General features: G+C 44.5%; 1 protein-coding gene across 3 annotated transcripts in view; it reads left to right on the top strand.

Annotated features, from left to right (window-relative positions):
* CRTC3 (CREB regulated transcription coactivator 3) overlaps positions 1–21154 on the top strand; it is a 713757-nt gene that overhangs the window by 381059 nt on the left and 311544 nt on the right. For all 3 annotated transcript variants that reach the window (XM_069222591.1, XM_069222590.1, XM_069222589.1), the window contains one exon: positions 1634–1746. In XM_069222591.1, the coding sequence (XP_069078692.1) occupies positions 1634–1746 (113 nt within the window). The remainder of the gene's footprint in view (positions 1–1633; positions 1747–21154) is intronic.

Raw genomic sequence — 21154 nt, 5'->3', positions numbered from 1 at the left:
GTGTAGCCATTCTCCTTAATGTTCAGCACCCAACGATCTGTGACATTTCTTCGCCAAACGGACAGAAAATGCTGCAGCTGTCCTCCAACCGGCCAATCGTCCACACAACTGTGATTGTCAGGAGCCCTTCTTGGGAGCTCTGTTCGTAGATGGAGCATACTTCTTAGGAGAAAAGCGGGGCTGAAATCTACACTTCCTGGAAGAAGAGGACCGAGGCTCAGAGTTTGGAGAAGACCTACAATGTTTCTTCCACCCCTTGCCAGATAAGAAATCCCCTTTATCAGGCAAGGCATGTTGTCCGTCCTTAAAGGCCTTAGAAATTATGGATGGCAACTGATCACCAAACAGAGCCTGGCCCTCAAAAGGAACTCTCAGAAGTGCCGCTTTTTCCCCAGGGTCTCCCTTCCACTGACGCAACCATTGAGACCTCCTGGCCCCAATCACAAAGCCTCGCAACTTGCTGCGACGAAGACAAAAGCCCCCCCAGCACCTGCCATTGAGAGGAAAGAAGAGTAAGTCTAGCGAGACAAAAAGAAACAGGAGGGGCCTGGGGTGGGGGGATGTTTTAAAAGAGGATTGGAGTGGTCTACATGAGGCAAGGGGCCTCATTGGTTACTTATGGAAGGCGAGGGAGGGACGGGAGGTAATGCAGGTCTCCATGAGATGCAGAGAATGCTTGTACCATGCAGAAAAGTGTTTTTTATTTCCCAAACATGTAGGTGTGTCCTTTAGGTGTGTTCTTTGGGTCCTTATGCGACATGGGCCTTATCTGTGAAGGTTCTGGGTGCTCTAAATAGCACTTTGTGCATTGAGTCACCTACTGCATATTCTCTTCTGTTTCGTACATGAAATTGTAATATCATTGACGGAAAATACCAACTGGGGTTGGAGCCCACCTTGGTGATTAATATATCTGAAACCTTTTTGTTTGTGTGCTTTTTTTTTTTTTTTTTTTTTTTTTACACAGGAATGCTTAGTAGGAGAAGAAACACACAAGCAGTCCCCTTGTAACATTGATCTTCTTCCATATATCAAATAGCCATAGCATTTTTGCAACGTGTACGCAGTTAGTAGGTACTGTAGGAATGACGTTCTGGTTCGTTCTTTTGGGCGAAGCTCCAGCAAGCCTCTGTTGCCTGCTTTACTTACAGTGCTTACACACTGTCCACTTGTCCACCGGCTTCTAAGTCATGTGCGTGTTAGTACTATTTCACACTGAATCGCTTAAAGCTTTAAACATAGCTGACCAGGTATTTTGTCAGACAGAAAATTATTTCATGACTACAACCAACATTCGGACAGCTGCTGAAGAAATGTCCACAGAATTCCACTTTACCATAGAGGTGAAAGGTGCAACACTACTGAACCTGGTTATTAGTGCAAACCTTTTTCTGGCTGAAAATAATTAGTCTGCTGTAGAGTGTTTATTTCCTTTGTAGAGAGTAGGCGGAAGCCTTCGGCCCTGTGTATTGTTTGCCTTAAGTGACCACAATAGTAGGCTCTGACTTTGAAACTGTATTTTGTTTACGATGAATCACTGTACAATTTGTATGAAACAAACTGTACTGGTTTTCTCCAAGCATTTGTTAGTGCCAACATTTTCTGACAGTTACCTATGATTTTACTTCTCTAGGACAAATTCTGATTCAGCTCTTCACACCAGCACTTTAAGTACCAAATCACAGGATCCTTTTGTGGAAGGCAACCAGTCTGCACTGCGAGATTCTCGACCTTCACAGCGTAATGGTAAGATGCCCCAAACATATATAAACATAATAAATATTTAAAATATATAAATATTGCAGGTCTTGCAATATTCCTTTCTGACAGGAGCCATATCATTTTAGGTCGAGCTTAGTTGTAATTTACATCTGTGGGATTTAAACACGCTTATCTCATGCCCATCACTTTCATTTGTTCCTTTTCCTGCCTTTCAAAATTCCCTTAATTTCATAGGTAAATGCTTCACTTTTGTCCTGCCTTTAGGGCGCTTTGTTACCGCCTTGCAGACTGACCCTGTTACATGGATACTTGCATGATCGGCCATATAGCTTAGTGTGGTGCACTATTTTTTTCTTTTCCCCCCTCACAGCTCTACGCTGCACGGCCGTATGTTGTTTCTTCCTCTTCTTTGTTTTAGGCATGCAGCTGTTTCTGTGTGGTGTCTGAGCACTTAACAGGATGACGTGAAGTTTCATATAGTGCAAACTCGATCGGAAGAGCACTTTGCATGAGTACGTGAAGTTGGTATAGCGCAACCTTGTACCATTTTTTTTTAATTAAAACAGCATATTAGTCTTGTCTCCCTTCCCTCATAACCTAAATGCACAGCACACTTCATTTTTCAGCACAGTGCCTGAAAGTTATTGTGGATGTGCTGAATTCAACATTACAGGGTGCAGTACCTTATGTAGCCAAAAGAGGTCCCAAGGGACACCTAGGTTCAGCCTGTGGCACTGCAACCTTTCCCGGTACTATAAATGTAAAACTGTTAATGTAACCATGTTCTTCCTGATTACATTTCACATGCTTTATTTTTTATTTTTTATCCATGCTATCTAAAGTGTTCCCACTGTAGTTAACGATCTCTGTCAAAAGATGTCTCAAATGTTGCGTAGCACCAAAGCTGATCCCTTTCTAACTGGGGACAAGGTTCGAGTATCTGTATCGGTTCACCATCCCGTGATTCTGGGCAATTCACTTAATCTCTCCATGTCCCCCAAAAAGTGAATCTGCACTTGGGTAATATAATTGCTCCTCCTGCAAAGTGCTTTGATGCCTGTTGGTTGAGTTCATGCTGTATAAAACTGCAAAATAACCACAGTGATTTTGGAGAAGATTTTAAGCCACAAGTCGTCCAGCACCAAGAATTCACATAGATGCCGAGCTTGAAGTCGCTTTAAAATATATACCCTGTCATCCTTTGTGGCATGCAAAGATGCTTTCAGTCAGGTATGGTGTGGTGTATGTCAGATTTAACCAGGAATTTTTAACACACAGCCAAAAACGCGTCTATACTCTCTCCCTCCTTCTGTTTGGAAAAACTTAAAAAATGTTGGTCATTTCACAAAATAATATTCTATACCCCACTTACTACACCTACAAATCTGCATTCCTCTCTCTTTCCACTGTCCCTTAAGCACCTCTTGTACGCCCTGCTTACCATATAATAGTATGCTTTTGCCACTGAAAGACGGGATGAAAAAGTGTGTTTACACAGATTAGTGCTTGTCACGTTGATTAAAAGCCACCCCTCCACTTCCAACTTCTTCTTAGTAACAGCATCGAAGAGATGTGAGGATGTTGCTACTTTTTTTTTCTTCAGCCAGCATGTTACTCTTGTCTCCCCTCCCTCATAATTTGAACGGCCAGCGTAAAACATTTCTCAAAACGGGTGCTGTGCTTCATTTTTCAGCAGTTCCCACTTTAATTAACACTCTCTGTCAACAAATATCTCAAATGTGGCATAGCGCCAAAGCTGCTCCCTTTGTTACTGGGGAACAAGGTTTGAGTATTGGCGTTGGTTCACCATCCTATGATTCTGGCCATTTTGGGGTCCCTGGGCCAAACGTATTTTGGGAGCCTGTGTTTGTAACAGATTCGAATTTATGATCCAGTTACAGCTCCTTGTCGCCCTCTTTGACCAGATCACTGACAACGCACAGCCACGCCCATCGAAATTATTAATGTGTTTACATCTAATATTCAGGTATAGTGATGTGTGTTTTTAATACTTGTAACACACCAGCAGCTCACTGTTATTACTACAAATAACCCCTGTGACCCCTGCCCATTTCTCATATGTAAGGTCTTGTTTTGGTCTTAAAGAACCTTTTTTTATGGATGCTGCGTGAAACGAAGACAACATTTCTCTGAAAATGTCAGTAATGGTCTCTCACACATCACCCACTTTAAAAGTAAGTTTAAAAAAAACTGTGCTAAAACAATCTAAGAAATGTTCAAGGTTATCAGGGCAAGACTCTCTGCTGTAAATGGAAGTGCTTTGGTTATATGCAGGGCCACTGGAATTATGTGGCAGAGAGGACCAAATCATGCAGCGGGGTTGACCAATTTATGTGGCAAGAAAAGTCCAGTTATGCATTTACAACTCCAATAGATCTAACTCAAGCAAATGTGAGACTGCTCGCATTGCAAATGCTTGTTCTAAACTGGTATAGAGTAGTACTTTTGTGGTGTTTTAATTGTGTTACTGTGTGTGTGTGTGTGTGTGTGTGTGTGTGTACACAAATACTTTACACGTTGCCTCTGATATAAGGCTAACTACATGAGCCAAGCTACCAAGGAGACTAGCAGGGGTTATCTTACCTGCATGACTCCCATACCCTCCCTACTTGGACAGGGTGCAAACAAGTGCCAACTAGAGACCCTATATATATATGTTCGATGGCATGTGTAGCTGCAGATACACATGCTGTGCACAGTCCGCCATCTGGTGTTGGGCTCGGAGTGTTACAAGTTGTTTTTCTTCGAAGAAGTCTTTTCGAGTCACGAGACCGAGGGACTCCTCCCATTTCGATTCCATTGCGCATGGGCGTCGACTCCATCTTAGATTGTTTTTTTTCCGCCATCGGGTTCGGACGTGTTTCCTTTTGGCTCCGTGTTTCGGGTCGGAAAGTTAGTTAGAATCTTGGAAAAAAACGTCGGTATTGTTTGCGTTCGGTATCGGGTTAGAACAAATCGACACCGAATTTTGAAGAGCTCCGGTGGCCCTTCGGGGTTTTTTCAATCCTCCGTCGGGGCCTGGTCGGCCCGGCCACGTGCGACTTCAAGGCTGATGGAACGGACCCCATTCCGCTTCTGCCCAAAATGCCATCACAAGTATCCGTATACGGATCACCATCTGGTCTGTAACTTGTACTTGTCCGCGGAGCACAAGGAGGATACTTGTGAAGCCTGTCGAGCGTTTCGGTCGAGGAAGACGCTGAGAGACCGAAGAGCCAGGAGACTACAAATGGCGTCCACGCCGACAGGTCAAGATCGTTTCGAGGAGGAAGAAGAAGCTTTCTCCGTCCACGAGTCAGATTCTGAAGAACTCGACGCCGAAGAAACACCCAAAACCGTGAGTAAGACATCGAAAAACAAGACTCACGAGAAGTCCACAAAAGCCCAGGGGACGCCACCGCCAACAGGCCATGGCTTAACCCGAAAAATAGGTGACCCATCCAAGGCACCGAAAAATGGGCATGCTGGTGTCAAAGTCATCTGACTCCGGTCGAGATACCGCCACACAGCAACCTCGGAGCCGAGACAGCGGCTCCGAGAAACTTCGGCACCAAAGAATTTCGGCACCGAGACACCACGCCGAAAACAAAGAAGTTTTCTTCGGAGCCTAAAAAGACTTCCGAAAAGGTTTCGGTTCCGAAACAGCCAGCCTCGGAGCTGAAAACTAGTTCCTATACAGAGGAACAAGGATTAACCTCCCAATTACATAGATTTGGAGAGGAGCTTCAAGCTGTAGAGCCTGACTACACGCAAAGAAGGCTTCATATTCATGAGGACACAGGGAAGATAACCACTCTTCCCCCAATCAAAATAAAAAGGAAACTTGCCTTTCAACAAAAGGACAAGCAACCACAGGCAAAGGTGGCAAGGAAAACAACCCCACCACCGTTTCCACCACCATCAATACATGCATCACCAGCAACAACTCCACCACTGATGCACTCACCAGCTCATACTACAATGAGTCAGGATGATCCCGATGCATGGGACCTTTACGATGCTCCAGTGTCTGACAACAGCCCAGACTCCTATCCTACAAAACCGTCACCACCTGAGGACAGTACATCCTACACACAGGTGGTCGCAAGGGCAGCTGAATTTCACAACATCACCTTACATTCTGAACCAATTGAGGATGACTTTCTGTTTAACACCCTATCCTCCACCCATAGCCAGTACCAAAGCCTTCACATGCTCCCAGGAATGCTAAGACATTCAAAACAAATATTTCAGGATCCAGTTAAAGGCAGAGCCATAACTCCAAGGGTGGAGAAAAAGTACAAGCCACCGCCAACAGATCCAATCTATATTACAACACAACTAACACCAGACTCAGTAGTTGTCGGGGCAGCTCGTAAGAGAGCCAACTCTCATACCTCAGAAGACGCACCACCTCCAGACAAGGAGAGCCGCAAATTTGATGCAGCGGGAAAAAGGGTTGCAGCACAAGCAGCAAATCAATGGCGTATTGCCAACTCACAAGCACTTTTGGCAAGATACGACAGGGCTCATTGGGATGAAATGCAACATTTCATCGAATACTTACCCAAGGAGTTCCAAAAAAGAGCGCAACAGGTGGTGGAAGAGGGACAAAGTATCTCAAATAATCAGATACGGTCTTCCATGGATGCAGCAGATACAGCTGCGAGGACAATAAACACTGCAATCACGATACGAAGGCACGCATGGCTGCGCACTTCAGGGTTCCAGCCGGAAATCCAACAAGCTGTGCTTAATATGCCATTTAATGAACAGCAATTGTTTGGGCCGGAGGTGGACACTGCCATTGACAAACTCAAAAAAGACACTGATACAGCCAAAGCCATGGGCGCACTCTACTCCCCGCAAAGCAGAGGCACATTTCGAAAAACACCTTTTAGGGGAGGGTTTCGAGGTCAACCCACAGAAGCCACAACCTCAAAACAAGGCCTACTTACCAGGGTCAATATCAGAGGGGAGGTTTTCGGGGGCAATATAGAGGGGGCCAATTCCCAAGAAATCGTGGAAAATTCCAACGCCCCAAAACTCCTCAAAATAAACAGTGACTCACAAGTCACACAACCCCATCACATAACACCTGTGGGGGGAAGACTAAGCCAATTTTACAAACTTTGGGAGGAAATAACAACAGACACTTGGGTCTTAGCAATTATCCAGCATGGTTATTGCATAGAATTTCTCCAATTCCCTCCAAACGTCCCACTGAAAACACAAAATATGTCAAAACAGCATATAGATCTTCTAGGACTAGAAGTTCAACCATTGCTACAAAAGGACGCAATAGAATTAGTACCAAATCTACAAAAAAACACAGGAGTTTACTCACTGTACTTTCTGATACCCAAAAAGGACAAAACTCTGAGACCAATACTAGATCTCAGAACACTAAATACCTACATCAAATCAGACCACTTTCACATGGTCACATTACAAGACGTAATCCCACTGCTCAAACAGCAAGACTACATGACAACATTAGACCTAAAAGATGCGTATTTCCATATACAAATACATCCTTCACACAGGAAATACCTAAGGTTTGTATTCCAAGGAATACATTACCAATTCAAAGTGCTGCCATTCGGAATAACAACTGCGCCAAGAGTTTTTACAAAATGCCTGGCAGTGGTAGCTGCACATATCAGAAGGCAGCAAATACATGTGTTCCCGTACTTAGACGACTGGTTAATCAAAACCAACACGCTAAGACAGTGTTCACAGTACACAAAATATGTCATACAGACCCTTCACAGGCTAGGTTTCTCCATCAACTACGCGAAGTCACACCTTTTGCCGTGTCAAACACAGCAATACTTAGGAGCGACAATCAACACAGCAAAAGGGATTGCCACTCCAAGTCCACAAAGGGTTCAAACATTTCACAAAGTAATACAGGCCATGTATCCAACACAAAAGATACAAGTCAAAACGGTAATGAAACTCCTAGGCATGATGTCTTCATGCATAGCCATTGTCCCAAACGCAAGATTGCACATGCGGCCCTTACAACAGTGCCTAGCATCACAATGGTCACAAGAACAGGGTCAACTTCTAGATCTGGTGTTGATAGACCGCCAAACATACATCTCGCTTCTATGGTGGAACAGTACAAATTTAAACCAAGGGCGGCCTTTCCAAGACCCAGTGCCACAATACGTCATAACGACGGATGCTTCCATGACAGGGTGGGGAGCACACCTCAATCAACACAGCATCCAAGGACAATGGGACATACATCAGAGGCAGTTTCAGATAAATCACTTAGAACTGTTAGCAGTATTTCTGGCGCTGAAAGCATTTCAACCCATAATAACCCAAAAATACATTCTTGTCAAAACAGACAACATGACAACAATGTATTATCTAAACAAACAAGGAGGGACACACTCAACGCAGTTGTGCCTCCTAACACAAAAAATATGGCATTGGGCGATTCACAACCACATTCGCCTAATAGCACAATTTATTCCAGGGATTCAGAACCAGTTGGCAGACAATCTCTCTCGAGATCACCAACAAACCCACGAATGGGAAATTCACCCCCAAATACTAAACAATTACTTTCAAATTTGGGGGACACCTCAAATAGATCTCTTTGCAACAAAGGAAAACTCAAAATGCCAAAACTTCGCATCCAGGTACCCACAAGATCAATCCCAAGGCAATGCTCTATGGATGAACTCGTCAGGGATATTTGCGTACGCTTTTCCCCCTCTCCCTCTCCTTCCATATCTAGTAAACAGGTTGAGTCAAAACAAACTCAAACTCATACTAATAGCACCAACATGGGCAAGGCAACCTTGGTACACAACACTACTAGACCTTTCAGTAGTACCTCATGTCAAACTACCCAACAGACCAGATCTGTTAACACAACACAAACAACAGATCAGACATCCAAATCCAGCATCTTTGAATCTAGCAATTTGGCTCCTGAAATCCTAGAATTCGGACACTTAGACCTCACACAAGAATGTATGGAGGTCAAAAGACAAGCTAGGAAACCTACCACTAGACACTGCTATGCAAACAAGTGGAAAAGATTTGTGTATTACTGCCAGAATAATCAAATTCAGCCAGTACATGCATCTCCAAAAGATATAGTAGGATATTTACTACATTTGCAAAAATCAAATCTAGCTTTCTCTTCCATAAAGATACATCTCACCGCAATATCAGCTTGCCTGCAAATTACTCATTCAACTTCACTATTTAGAATACCAGTCATTAAAGCGTTTATGGAAGGCCTAAAGAGAATTATACCACCAAGAACACCACCTGTTCCTTCATGGAACCTCAACATTGTCTTGACAAGACTCATGGGTCCACCTTTCGAGCCCATGCATTCTTGTGAAATGCAATACTTAACGTGGAAAGTTGCATTTTTGATTGCCATCACTTCTCTAAGAAGAGTGAGTGAGATTCAAGCATTTACCATACAAGAACCATTTATTCAAATACATAAAAATAAAGTAGTTCTAAGGACAAATCCAAATTTTTTACCAAAGGTTATCTCACCGTTCCACTTAAATCAAACAGTAGAATTACCAGTGTTCTTCCCACAGCCAGATTCTGTAGCTGAAAGAGCACTACATACATTAGACATCAAAAGAGCACTAATGTACTACATTAACAGAACAAAACTAATTAGAAAAACAAAACAACTATTTATTGCCTTTCAAAAACCTCATACAGGAAATCCAATTTCAAAACAAGGCATTGCTAGGTGGATAGTTAAGTGTATTCAAACCTGCTGTCTTAAAGCAAAGAGAGAGCTGCCTATTACACCAAAGGCACACTCAACTAGAAAGAAAGGTGCTACCATGGCCTTTCTAGGAAATATTCCAATGAACTAAATATGTAAGGCAGCAACATGGTCTACGCCTCATACATTTACCAAGCACTACTGTGTAGATGTGTTAACTGCACAACAAGCCACAGTAGGTCAAGCTGTACTAAGAACATTATTTCAAACTACTTCAACTCCTACAGGCTAAACCACCGCTTTTGGGGAGATAACTGCTTACTAGTCTATGCACAGCATGTGTATCTGCAGCTACACATGCCATCGAACGGAAAATGTCACTTACCCAGTGTACATCTGTTCGTGGCATTAGTCGCTGCAGATTCACATGCGCCCACCCGCCTCCCTGGGAGCCTGTAGCCGTTTAGAAGTAGATCTTGAACATTTGTACATTTGTAAATATATTACTTTAACCTTTATTATGTTCATACGTATTCATTCCATTGCATGGGCACTATTACTAACATACACAACTCCTACCTCACCCTCTGCGGGGAAAACAATCTAAGATGGAGTCGACGCCCATGCGCAATGGAATCGAAATGGGAGGAGTCCCTCGGTCTCGTGACTCGAAAAGACTTCTTCGAAGAAAAACAACTTGTAACACTCCGAGCCCAACACCAGATGGCGGACTGTGCACAGCATGTGAATCTGCAGCGACTAATGCCACGAACAGATGTACACTGGGTAAGTGACATTTTCCATATATATATATATATGTATATATATGTATGTATGTATATATATGTATGTATGTATGTATATGTATGCATGTATGTATGTATATATATGTATGTATATGTATGTATATATGTATATATATATATATATATATATATATATATATATATATGTATATAATATTTTTGGATCTAGGTTAAACCAGAAAAGCCACCGAAATTCTCAAGTTCAAGGTTGCAACCCGCCCAATGAGTGCAAAACTTGTCTCTGGACATGTTTTACATTAAGTAGTCTGCTTTATTTGTTGCATGCCCCATTGTCAAAGTGGTGTAACAAGCATGGTGAACAGTGTGAGATTATGGCACTCATTGCGTGCATTGCAAACCATAAATGATTAATTTCAATGGGTTGCTCATTTGAGCCGATAACTCAGTTCTTAACTGTAGATATTTCTCTGGACTTGTAGGTTATTTCTTATTGTACATTATATTCCTACCCCCATAAACTGTGTTTATTAGCCCTTCCTTGTGGAAGGGGCGGGCCACAGGCTGTGAAGAGCAGAGGGGAGTGCTCTATGCACTCCCCTCAGAGCGCAAGTGTGTTTGGCTGGCCCGAGATGGCCAGCCAAACACACATGTGCACAGGCTACCAGTCTGCCTGGACGCTCCCAGCCAATCCTGACGTTGCTTTGAGCAACATCAGGATTGGCCGCCGGGCAGGCTGGGAGCCTGTGCCTGCAGGCAAAGGTGAGGAGAAGCGCAATTCTCCAGGTGGTGGTCCAGGTGAGTTTATTTTTATTTATTTTTTATATTACCTGCCCCCCCCGCCTCCTCTAACACCGCGAGCCGCAACTGTTTTAGATGTGTGTATGCAGCCTAGAAGACTTGTCCACAGAGCTTGGAATCTGGTCATGAAGATGGCCAGCCTCTGTGTGCCTCCCTGAGCAGTTGCACTTCTATTGCCTGCATCCTGTGTAGTTTGTATCATGAAAGAGCAGGGTATGCCTGAAGCCACACTGGAGGCGCTGGGGAGTGACTGACCTTGCTGCAATGCTGCAGCTTGGGAGGTATGGTGCTTCCCTTCAGTGCTCTGCAGTGTAATTAAATCGACTCCAGGATCAGCTGCTGCTCATGACTCTCTGACACCCGGAGTCTTGAAGACTGACGCCATTTGTGGTGTTCCCTGTTGAAGAGGCAGTTTGGCGGGACATATCGAGCGGTGCTGGTTCTCTCGCCACAAATCAGGTCCCCTCCCACCTCACTCTAAACATTGGCAGGACTGGTCAGCCGAGCAATATAATCCTGGTGCCTACCTTGAGCAGAGAAGACCCACACCAGGATTATGTGGACCGTGCCACAGACTCTCCTTACTGGCTCCGATGAGCACCACATGGGCCCGTGGATGACAAACATCCTTGTTTTGGCAAGCAGTTCAATAGTAATATGTTGCAAGCCACAAGGTGCCTCCCTCCTCTGGAAAGGTTGCTCTTTCAATGCCACACTGACATATAGTGGTGACACAAGAGTACTGGATAATTGTAAATGGTCTGGAGCCTATTTAGGAGCTTCTCAGTGTTCCCTGCGAAGAGTGTATTGCCGTAATTGAGTCTACTGGTGATCAAGGGCTATGTAACTGTTTTCCTGATGTTCTCTGGTAGGAAATTTGAAGATCTTTTGCAGCATTCTAAGGATGTGAAACGTGTAGGTCAGTGCATTTGCTTGGGCTTTATAGCTGAGCTTGTCTTCGAGGATGATGATTCCAGGATTTTTTGGGTCTTGTGAGTCTGAGGTTAGTTGGTCAACAGGTGGAGTCTCGGGCAGAGGCTTTCCTTCTGAAAATCACCACTTCAGTTTTGTCCGTGTTTAGTTTCAGGCAGTTGTTTTTCATTCACATGGTTACTGCGGTAATGGATGTCGCAAAGTTGTTTTTTGTATTGAGGGTTTTAGCTGACAGTGAGAGTATCAGTTGGGTATTTTCTGTGTAAGAGAATATGTTTATGTTGTATGGTCTGATGAGGTCTCCTAGTGGAGGTATGCATAAGCTCAATAACATTAGACTGGGGGATGATCCTTGGGGGACTACACATACGAGGTTCTCGGCCTTTGATGTGTAGGGTGGCAGATTGACTATTTGTGTTCTTCCTGTAAGGAAGGAACAAATCCAGTTGAGGGCATGTCCTTATATGCCTGTTTCATGCAGTCTTCTGGTCAAGGTGGAGTGGGAGGCTGTGTTGAAAGCTACAGAGAGGTTAAGCTTTTAAGGGCCTCTGTTTCTCCATTGTCGAGGATTCACTTGATGTTGGTTACTGCAAGGAGCATTGGCGGCCGTTGACATTTGAAAGTGGTGGGGGGTAAAAGTTTGGGATGGCTTTCATAAGGGTGGCCTCATGATGTTCTCTCCTCGAGAACATTTAAAAAAAAGAATGGGAAAATGGTGGATTTTGAAGGAAATTTGATATGATAGTGACAACATTATAAATGTTCTTCATAAATGAACAATAGAAAATGGAAGGTTACAAAGTCCTAATAAATACAGAGTGAATAAATGTTAGCTGTAAATCTTACAACATTATGTAATGCAAAAAGATATGATGGCTAATGACCAAAACATATGACATTTTCCTTGTAATGAAAAGGCCTGCTGAGCAACCATTACTGACCACCTACACAGTGGCTCATTAGCATTATTGAAGAGATGTGAACATCAATAATTGACATGGTATTCATACTACTGCTTCTCTAGTAGTGGGTGACCATGACACCTGCATCCAGACAATTCAAACAATGTTTTTTTCAATGCTGCCTTTCTCTTCTTCCTACTCCCTGTACCACAGCAAGATTGTCGCAGACTTCACATTACATAACCCCCACCCATTTCTTAAATCGTAGTGAGTATTTAAAAACAGCACTGCCACCATCCCATGGAATCTATTATTAGTCCCTGTGTGTTTGTCGTAACAAATGGCTTGAATTTAACTGCTTGCATTTGAAAGCGCTTGCTTTCAATAAACCTATTTATGTAGGCTGCATGGAAGCCATTTGTCAGGTCAAAAAGACAGCACACAGCAGGGCTGTGAACTATTGGTGAAGGAAATCTACAGTTTTATCAGACCTCCTGTGGAGAGACTGCTCCGTGACCTGGTGCTGCAGTTGGTACCAGTTGGTTTGGGGTGATTTATGTAATCTGACCAAGTTAAGTTGTAACTATCAACGTTGCACAGCAGTCTTTGTTGTGCAGCATGCTGCTAATAAGAAGTGTAAAAGGTAAAAACATGTCAGAGCCTTTAGGAATCTAAAATAAGTGTTTTCTTCTGACCTTAATGTTTGCAGAAGAAAATAAATCAGCCCAAGCATTTCATGAAGGTCAAGGAGTTTAAGTAGCTACACTGTCTCTTTGCACCCTGTTAGTGATCCAGAACAAATATTGAGCCCCTGCTATTCTCCGAGCAGATGAGTGAACACTTTTAGTTTCTGTAAGCGTACAACCTCTTACATACTTTTAAGTATACTTCTGTGGGCTTCCAGCTATTTAATTTATTAGTATAGGTGTCATTTAAAACTCCTTGCTTGCTAGTGCTCAGTCATGCCTCTTTGACCCTCCTTCTTCTGTGTGGGAGTGGGGACCAACTACTGTATAATTACGCTGTGTCCTGTTTATCTTGTCTGTAGGGGACATTTATTTTTTTGCTTTGTTTCTTGCTGCTGTCCAGGGAAGCTTGCCTTTTGATTTGCAGAGCATTCTTGCTCTAAGCTTAGCTGTAAACAAGTCAATAAAACAGGCTGTTATCTTGATCACGTTTGGTCTTTGTGGGCCCTCTGCACCCTCTCTCAACTGCCCGGCTCCTGCCCTTCCTTGGCTTGGATTTTCTTTACAAACTCTACTAGAGCCCCGCAATCCTTAAAGACAGTGCCCACCTCGGGCGCAGCTCCATCAGTGCACATCACTTCTCACACTCCAAACCCTCAGCTGTGCCGATGCCAGGAACTCCACACTCACTGTACCAGAACGCTTCAGTTCTTCCGATCAGTGCACTCTGCTGCTGCAGTACTGGGACCTTGGGTGCAGCTCCATCAGTGCACCTCAGTTCGCACACTGCAAGCCCTCAGCCGTGCCAGTGCCAGGAGCTCCACACACGCTGTCTGCCAGAGCACCTCAGGTCTTGCAATCAGTACACAATCCTGCTCTAGTACTGGGGCCTCGGGCGCAGCTCCATCAGTGCACCTCAGTTCACACACTCCAAGCCCTCAGCCGTGCCAGTGCCAGGAGCTCCACACATGCTGTCTGCCAGAGCACCTCAGGTCTTGCAATCAGTACACTCTGCTGCTCCAGTACTGGGACCTCGGGCGCAACTCCATCAGTGCACTTCAAGCTCCTCAGCTGTGCCTGTGCCAGAACCCCACTTACCCTGTCTGCAGGAGCACCTCAGTTCTTACAGTCAGTCACACTGCTATTCCAGTACTTGGACCTTGGGCGCAGCTCCAACAGTGCACCTCAGTTCTACCCCGGTGAGGTCACTTCCTTTCCTATAATGGGACCCTGTCAACATACCATTCAATTACAGCAGCTCAATTCTAATCTTCAGTCCCACTGCCAAGCCAACACTGGACTCAAAAGAGTAAAACACAGCTCAGCCAGTGCACTTCAAGTCTAACAACCAACACCACTGTTGATGGGAACCACCACAGCTCCACCAGAACCAATCAATTCTAACATTCAGTGCACATTGATTCTCAGTACTAAGGCTCACATTCACACCCTGCAGGACTCCTTGCTTCTGTGGTTCAGAGGCAATTCTACTCCCATGCTGGGCCCCACTTGCAGCTTCACCAGGGCACCTCCAGTCTAACACTTGGCAACACTGGCACGCCAGTACTAGGTTCCACACACAGCTCCTTTAATATACCTTACTTCTGACCTGTGTGCCCGCTACTATTCCAGTTGTGCAACCCACATACAACTCTGTCAGTGCACCTTAACCTGCAGCGCCCCATTAATCCAATACCAGGGATTACACAGCGCTCTGTTTCTCATTCCTCACCCACTGCCTTTCTGTTATATCAGCACGGGGCCAGGGCCGGGGCACAGCTCTCTCTATCCCCCCAATCCTGATGTGAAGTGCCCCAATATTGCAGTTTTGGGGTTCACAAACAACTCCGCTAATGCACCTCCTGCTCTTCTGCTTTGCCCCCTACTGTTCCACATTCCGACTTCTGTTTGAGGACGTGGGGGAGCCAATTAAATCTATTCTTAGCTGCCATCTTTATTTTGGAGGGTCGGTTTCACCTCTCTCACTCCGTTCTTTGCTTTACCCTGTTTGCTCGTAATTTTTTCTTTCTCCACCACTTTTCTCTTTCCAGCTCTTAAAATCCATGTTAACAGTTTCGGTTTTCTTTCAACTGTCTATTTCCACTCCTCTCCCTTTTTTTTTTGTTTCTCTTGCTACCTCCTCTTTCAAACTTGCAAAAACCTGTTTATTTCTTTCTTTGTTTCGTTCCGCTCTTTTTTCCTAATCAGGCATTCATTCTTTCACACTTTTTTTCTCTCCCCTTTAATCTTTCTTTGTCTTTTTTATTTGCTCATTCCTTTGACTCGTATGCATCCTTTCACTTTTCTTTTAGATATTTCTTCTTTCCTTTCTCTGGTATTTTTATTATCTTTATCTGTCAATTCATGTTTTACTATAAATCCCTCTTTTTTTCCCGTCTGTATGTGGAAGCCACAAGTTACTTGTCAGGACCCGAAGTGTCAAAGTGGTTTTCCCATTCTGTGTCTCTGGGAAATGTGTCAGTACATACATGCCCTGGTTCATTTGCTGCTTGTTTCTCTCACCATCTCTATTTTTTTCTCTAATGTTAATTTTTGCCTTTCTTTTCACACTTATTTCATTATTTTGTCCTCTTTATCTTTCGTTTGCTAGCTTCCTTCTCTTTTTTCTTTTGTCTCACACGTTTGCTCTATTTCTTCTCTTAGATGTGCTTCCATTTTCTTGTTCTTTCTTTCCCTTCTTTCTTTATTTCTTTGCGACCCCTTCTCTTTCTTCCCTTTGTCTGTTGTATTGCTTTTGCTTCTCTTTTTCTGCCCCATCTGCTTTCTCTCCTGAGGCCTAGTTATCAATGGAGCATCAGATGCCATGGCACCAGGGCCCAGAGACCTACAGACTTCACTCAACTTTAATTACTGCTGTATTTTCCTACCAAAATTCCAGTCATTTATTTTACTTTCTTAACCAGGGCCATGCCACATTTACTACGCCACTTGTCCTCTCCATTATCACTCCTGACTCCCTCTTTTCTTTCACCCTCCAATCCATCCCAAATTATATTTTTGTTATGGTGCTTTGAGCAAAACACTCTAATGCCAAAGGTTTATTCCTGATAACGTTTTTTATGATAATTGTATATGTTTTGAGATAGAGGAAGAAGGTAAATGGAAGTGCTTCAGGTAAATGCTAGGCCACCGGAATTATATGGCAGGAAAAGACAAAATCATGAGGCAGGGTTGACCAATTTATGTGGCAAGAAAAGTCCAGTTATGAATGTACAATGCCAATAGCTCTAGCTTAAGCAAATGTGAGACCTATTGCATTGCAAATGCTTGTGTTTACTTCCCTACAATAGGTCACAATTTAGCTGGCTGCAGCAGCGCCCAGCATTATTATGGCTGTGTAAATATATGATATGTATCTTCCTTTCTAGCCAATTGCTCTGTTTAGCATATTTGTGGCAAGCACTTCATAAATAAACCACAATAGCTCTTCGAACTTTAACACCATGGGCTAGGTCTACCCAGCAGCTTCAGTACATGTATGTCTTGCGTGTCTGTGCACATGCACAAACACACATATATAGACACACATACACACTCACTTTACCCTGGGACTGTACCTTCCATCCAATTGCCTCCGGGGCACTTAAATGCCACTGTCTGTAGGCTTCCAATCACAGATGCACCAATGCACATGCCCAGGTACCAGCAGTATGGAGGGCATACAGCTGCAGTTGACCTAAAAAGCAGCAGCATCTGCCATCCTTATTAGGAGGGTTTTTTGGCTGATTAGCAGGTATTTCTCTCCTGATTAACTCTTCATTGACAATGAAGTGTTTTCTCAGTCAAGAATTAATTCAAGCTGCGTCCAGAGAGGGATACCTGAATCAATAAAACATTTAACACACCACAGAGCAAGTCAATCAACTGCTATTTAGGTATCCGGGAGAGTCTCAAAGCATGGGAGAACAAGGAACTTTTGATGTCTTCAGAGTTTGTGAACATATCTCAGAGCTCTGGTTGGCTCATGAACATGTTTGCAATGCTTTTTGTTCACAAATGTTGCTGAATCAATTAAGAAATATGTGATTGGTTGTTTTTGAAGTTTATGATATCTGCTGTGGAAGGCTAAAGAGTCTTAGCTGTTCCATACAGCTTTCAGAAGAATTCCAACAACTGCACCATTAGTGCTCCATTGTTAGTTTTCATGCAGCCGGTATCCTAAAAGAAGCGAAGGGAAGGCCCTGCAGTATGTGCTCCACTAGAGTCCCACCCACGTGAGCCTGCATCCAGACTGCAGACACTGTCTCTTCTAATCCCTTACTAATGTCTGCACAACCAGAAGACTCGCCACACATCATCAGCTTCAAAAATCACAATTAAGCCACGTAACATTTGTACAAATTGCGGCTGGGGTACCCAGGAAATAATTGCAGCAACATAAAAATATTTTCCAAATAACTTGAGAAAAGAGATATTCGCTGCGGTCGGGCGAAGAGGGCAGCTGGCAGAAAATCATTGGTGCAAATTAAAGCCGGATCGGGCCATACTTCAACATTTGTATCCGAATCCACTCCAGTCACCATGAGGGTATCCATTCCGACTGCAGCCTGCGCACAGCCAACCCAGTGCTCCTTTTGAGACTGGGGGCATGGTCCTGCAATCTTCCGGCTGTTTAAAACCGCTGTGATTAATGCAGTAAGAAGTGCACGTCGGGCTGACCATGGCAAGAGAGACGACCAATCCGACATGCACACTTTATGCTTATTGGCAATTCACGTCATCTCTGATCCTGCTGCCCATCAGCAGGGCAATAGCCCTACGTCTCCCTCGTACTCCAGCAAAAACAGCACCACTGTTTCATGATGACCTGCATTTAATTAATTTACATTTACATTTGCTGCTGCACTTGCAGCAGGTGGGACGACGCTCCTCCACCCTAAAAGAGGAACCGCCCCTGGTAATGAGGTCCTTTATGTGGGACCTACTTACTTAAGATGCTGCTACTGCATGTAAAAAAAACTGCTTGAACAGAAGACCTTGTTAGAATTGGAAGTTCATAGTTTACAGGCTCTACTGTTCTGACTATCTAGTTGAGAACTTAAACATATAAACCACGAAAACGTATGAGCTAAGTTGGGGTGATGCTAGAATGTGAGCTGCAAGATGGCCACACTTTAGTGTAGCTCCCCAGGACAGGACACATTGGCGGTCATTCGGTTACCGCCGAATGACCACCCCGCGGTCAAAAGACCACGGCGGCCATTCCAACTTTCCCGCTGGGCCGGCGGGCGACCGTCAAAAGGCCGCGGCTTTACCGCCACGGTCAGAATTGGCGGTGCTTCCGATGCCCTCCGCCCTGGCGGTCATGGACCGCCAGGGTCGGAATGACCCCCATTATCTGTAAAATGTAGAGGTCCCAGAACTTTATATGCAGGAGAAACCTCAGTCCTAGTGCGGTGAGGCCAAGGAGGACTGCGAAGCCTCCAAGATCATCTGCGGCGTACCTCAAGGATCAGCCCTCAGCCCAACCCTATTCAACGTCTACATGGCCCCTCTTGCTCACGTCGCCTGGCTGCACGACCTCAACATCATCTCCTACGCCGACAACACCCAACTGATCCTCTCCCTCACCAAGGACCCCCTCACTGCCAAATCCAACCTCCACGAAGGAATGAAGGCCGTCGCCGAATGGATGAAGAACAGCAGACTAAAGCTGAACTCGGATAAGACGGAGATCCTCATCCTTGACGCCAACCCCTCAGCCTGGGACAACTCCTGGTGGCTGACCGCACTGGGAGCATTCCCGACACCCACCAACCACGCACGCAAACTGGGCGTCATCCTCAACTCAACACCCTCCATGACCAAGCAAGTCTACGCCGTCTCCTCTTCCTGCTTCAACGTCCTCTGCATGCTCCGCAAGATCTACAGGTGTATCCCCACAGAAACAAGAACAGTCACCCAGGCCCTCGTCAGCAGCAGACTTGACTACGGAAACGCCCTCTACACATGAGCCCCGGCCAAACTCCTAAACCGTGTGTACATTACAGAGAGCAAACAGCACCCTGCAGAGTGAGTGAGTGGACTCCAGCAGGTGCTTAATGAAGGCACAGGCCAGCAGCATGTGGTGCCTTGAATGAAGTTTGGGCTGCAGGAAGGCCACATGGTGGATCATGTGAACCTCCATGCTGCTGCAGTGCCAGAGCATCTGTACTGCTGGGCACATGAGCTGACTTGCCATGATCCAATAAGTAGGATATTGCACACTCAAATGACACCACGCTGGCCTTTGCTGATTGTCATGTCATACGTAGGTGTAACCTCTGAGTAATAAAGTGAGCACCCACATGCAGATGACACACGGCTGGGTCTGCTTATGCCTCCACTTATGTGGGTGTTGGGCTGGACCCCGTGAAGGAGTTGAGAGTGCGGCAGAGTTGGCATCTTTGAGGCCTTGCACCAATCAGATTACTCAGATCACATGTTGAAACAACTGGGAGCACCCAAGTAAAAGCTTACACTAGCAATGAAATAATGCACTGAATTCAACACCCTGTACCAATAAGCTATGTGAGTAAATATCACTGAGCTCACGGCCATAACATACTTTGCAGGTGAGAGCTAAGTTGTGCTATCGACTGCTAGGAAAGTCAAGAAATACAACAAATGTTTCCACTGGATGCCTCAATAACAATTGTGTCAGAGATCTCGCTTGCCCACCCTGTGTGGTGTTTTAAAACATGGTGTAGGCTGTGCAGCCGAACAGTCATTTGGGATGGGGGTGGACAAGATGCAATTGCTAATGGAACAGTGAATGTGTGAAATATTGGTAAATATGATCATAAACAATCTTGGCTGCTTTCCAAAACCAAACATATGGGTAAATTGCAGGTCATGGAGGGTGAAAGAGGCAGGCTTAAGAGCTGTGACTTCTGTGTATCTGAGACAGACCCCGAGGTAGACACCATGCTTCATGCAGTGCAGTAGAGCCTAGGGTCTATTGACAGCAAAATCTGCTCTTTAAACCATTGGATTGACACAGAGGCCACCAAACGGACAAACATGTGAACAGGCTGGACATTGCAGATCAACACATTTCTGGTATTGAGCATGACCTGAAACAGAGGATTAAGAAATAGTCAAACATGGAGAACGTGCACTCAGTGATCAGGTTTAAATACGAAAATCTTGAAGCAAGATCCAGCTTAAACAACCTACGCATATTGGGTGTGCCCAAAACAACAGATACAGACAGAATGAAAATCTATGTGCAGAACATGGTTATAGCATTTCTCACCTGCTGGTTGGGGAATGTGTACACCATCCATTGACAGCAAGATTTCCACCTTGAGTGCCTGCACACCCTATATTATCCAAATTGCTAAACTACAGAGACAACGATGCAGTGCTGAGACTGACCTGTGAAAAGCAAAATTAGAATTACCAAAGCTACAGCATTGCAGTATTCTCAGAATAACAATGCAGGGAACATACAGGGAGTACTTAACAATAAAAAGAAAGCTGCAACAAGCTGAGATAAGATATGCTATGCTATTTCCGGCACGCCTATGGATTAATCATAAAGGAAGACACTATGGCGGTCATTACAACATTGGCGGTAAAAGGCGCTTACCGCCGTGCAGAAGACCGCCAACACAC

Source organism: Pleurodeles waltl, chromosome 3_1, assembly GCF_031143425.1.
Source record: "Pleurodeles waltl isolate 20211129_DDA chromosome 3_1, aPleWal1.hap1.20221129, whole genome shotgun sequence".
In the NCBI taxonomy this organism is placed as follows: domain Eukaryota; kingdom Metazoa; phylum Chordata; class Amphibia; order Caudata; family Salamandridae; genus Pleurodeles; species Pleurodeles waltl.
The sequence above is the reverse complement of the archived record's forward strand: the minus strand, read 5'-3'. Positions and strand labels throughout refer to the sequence as shown.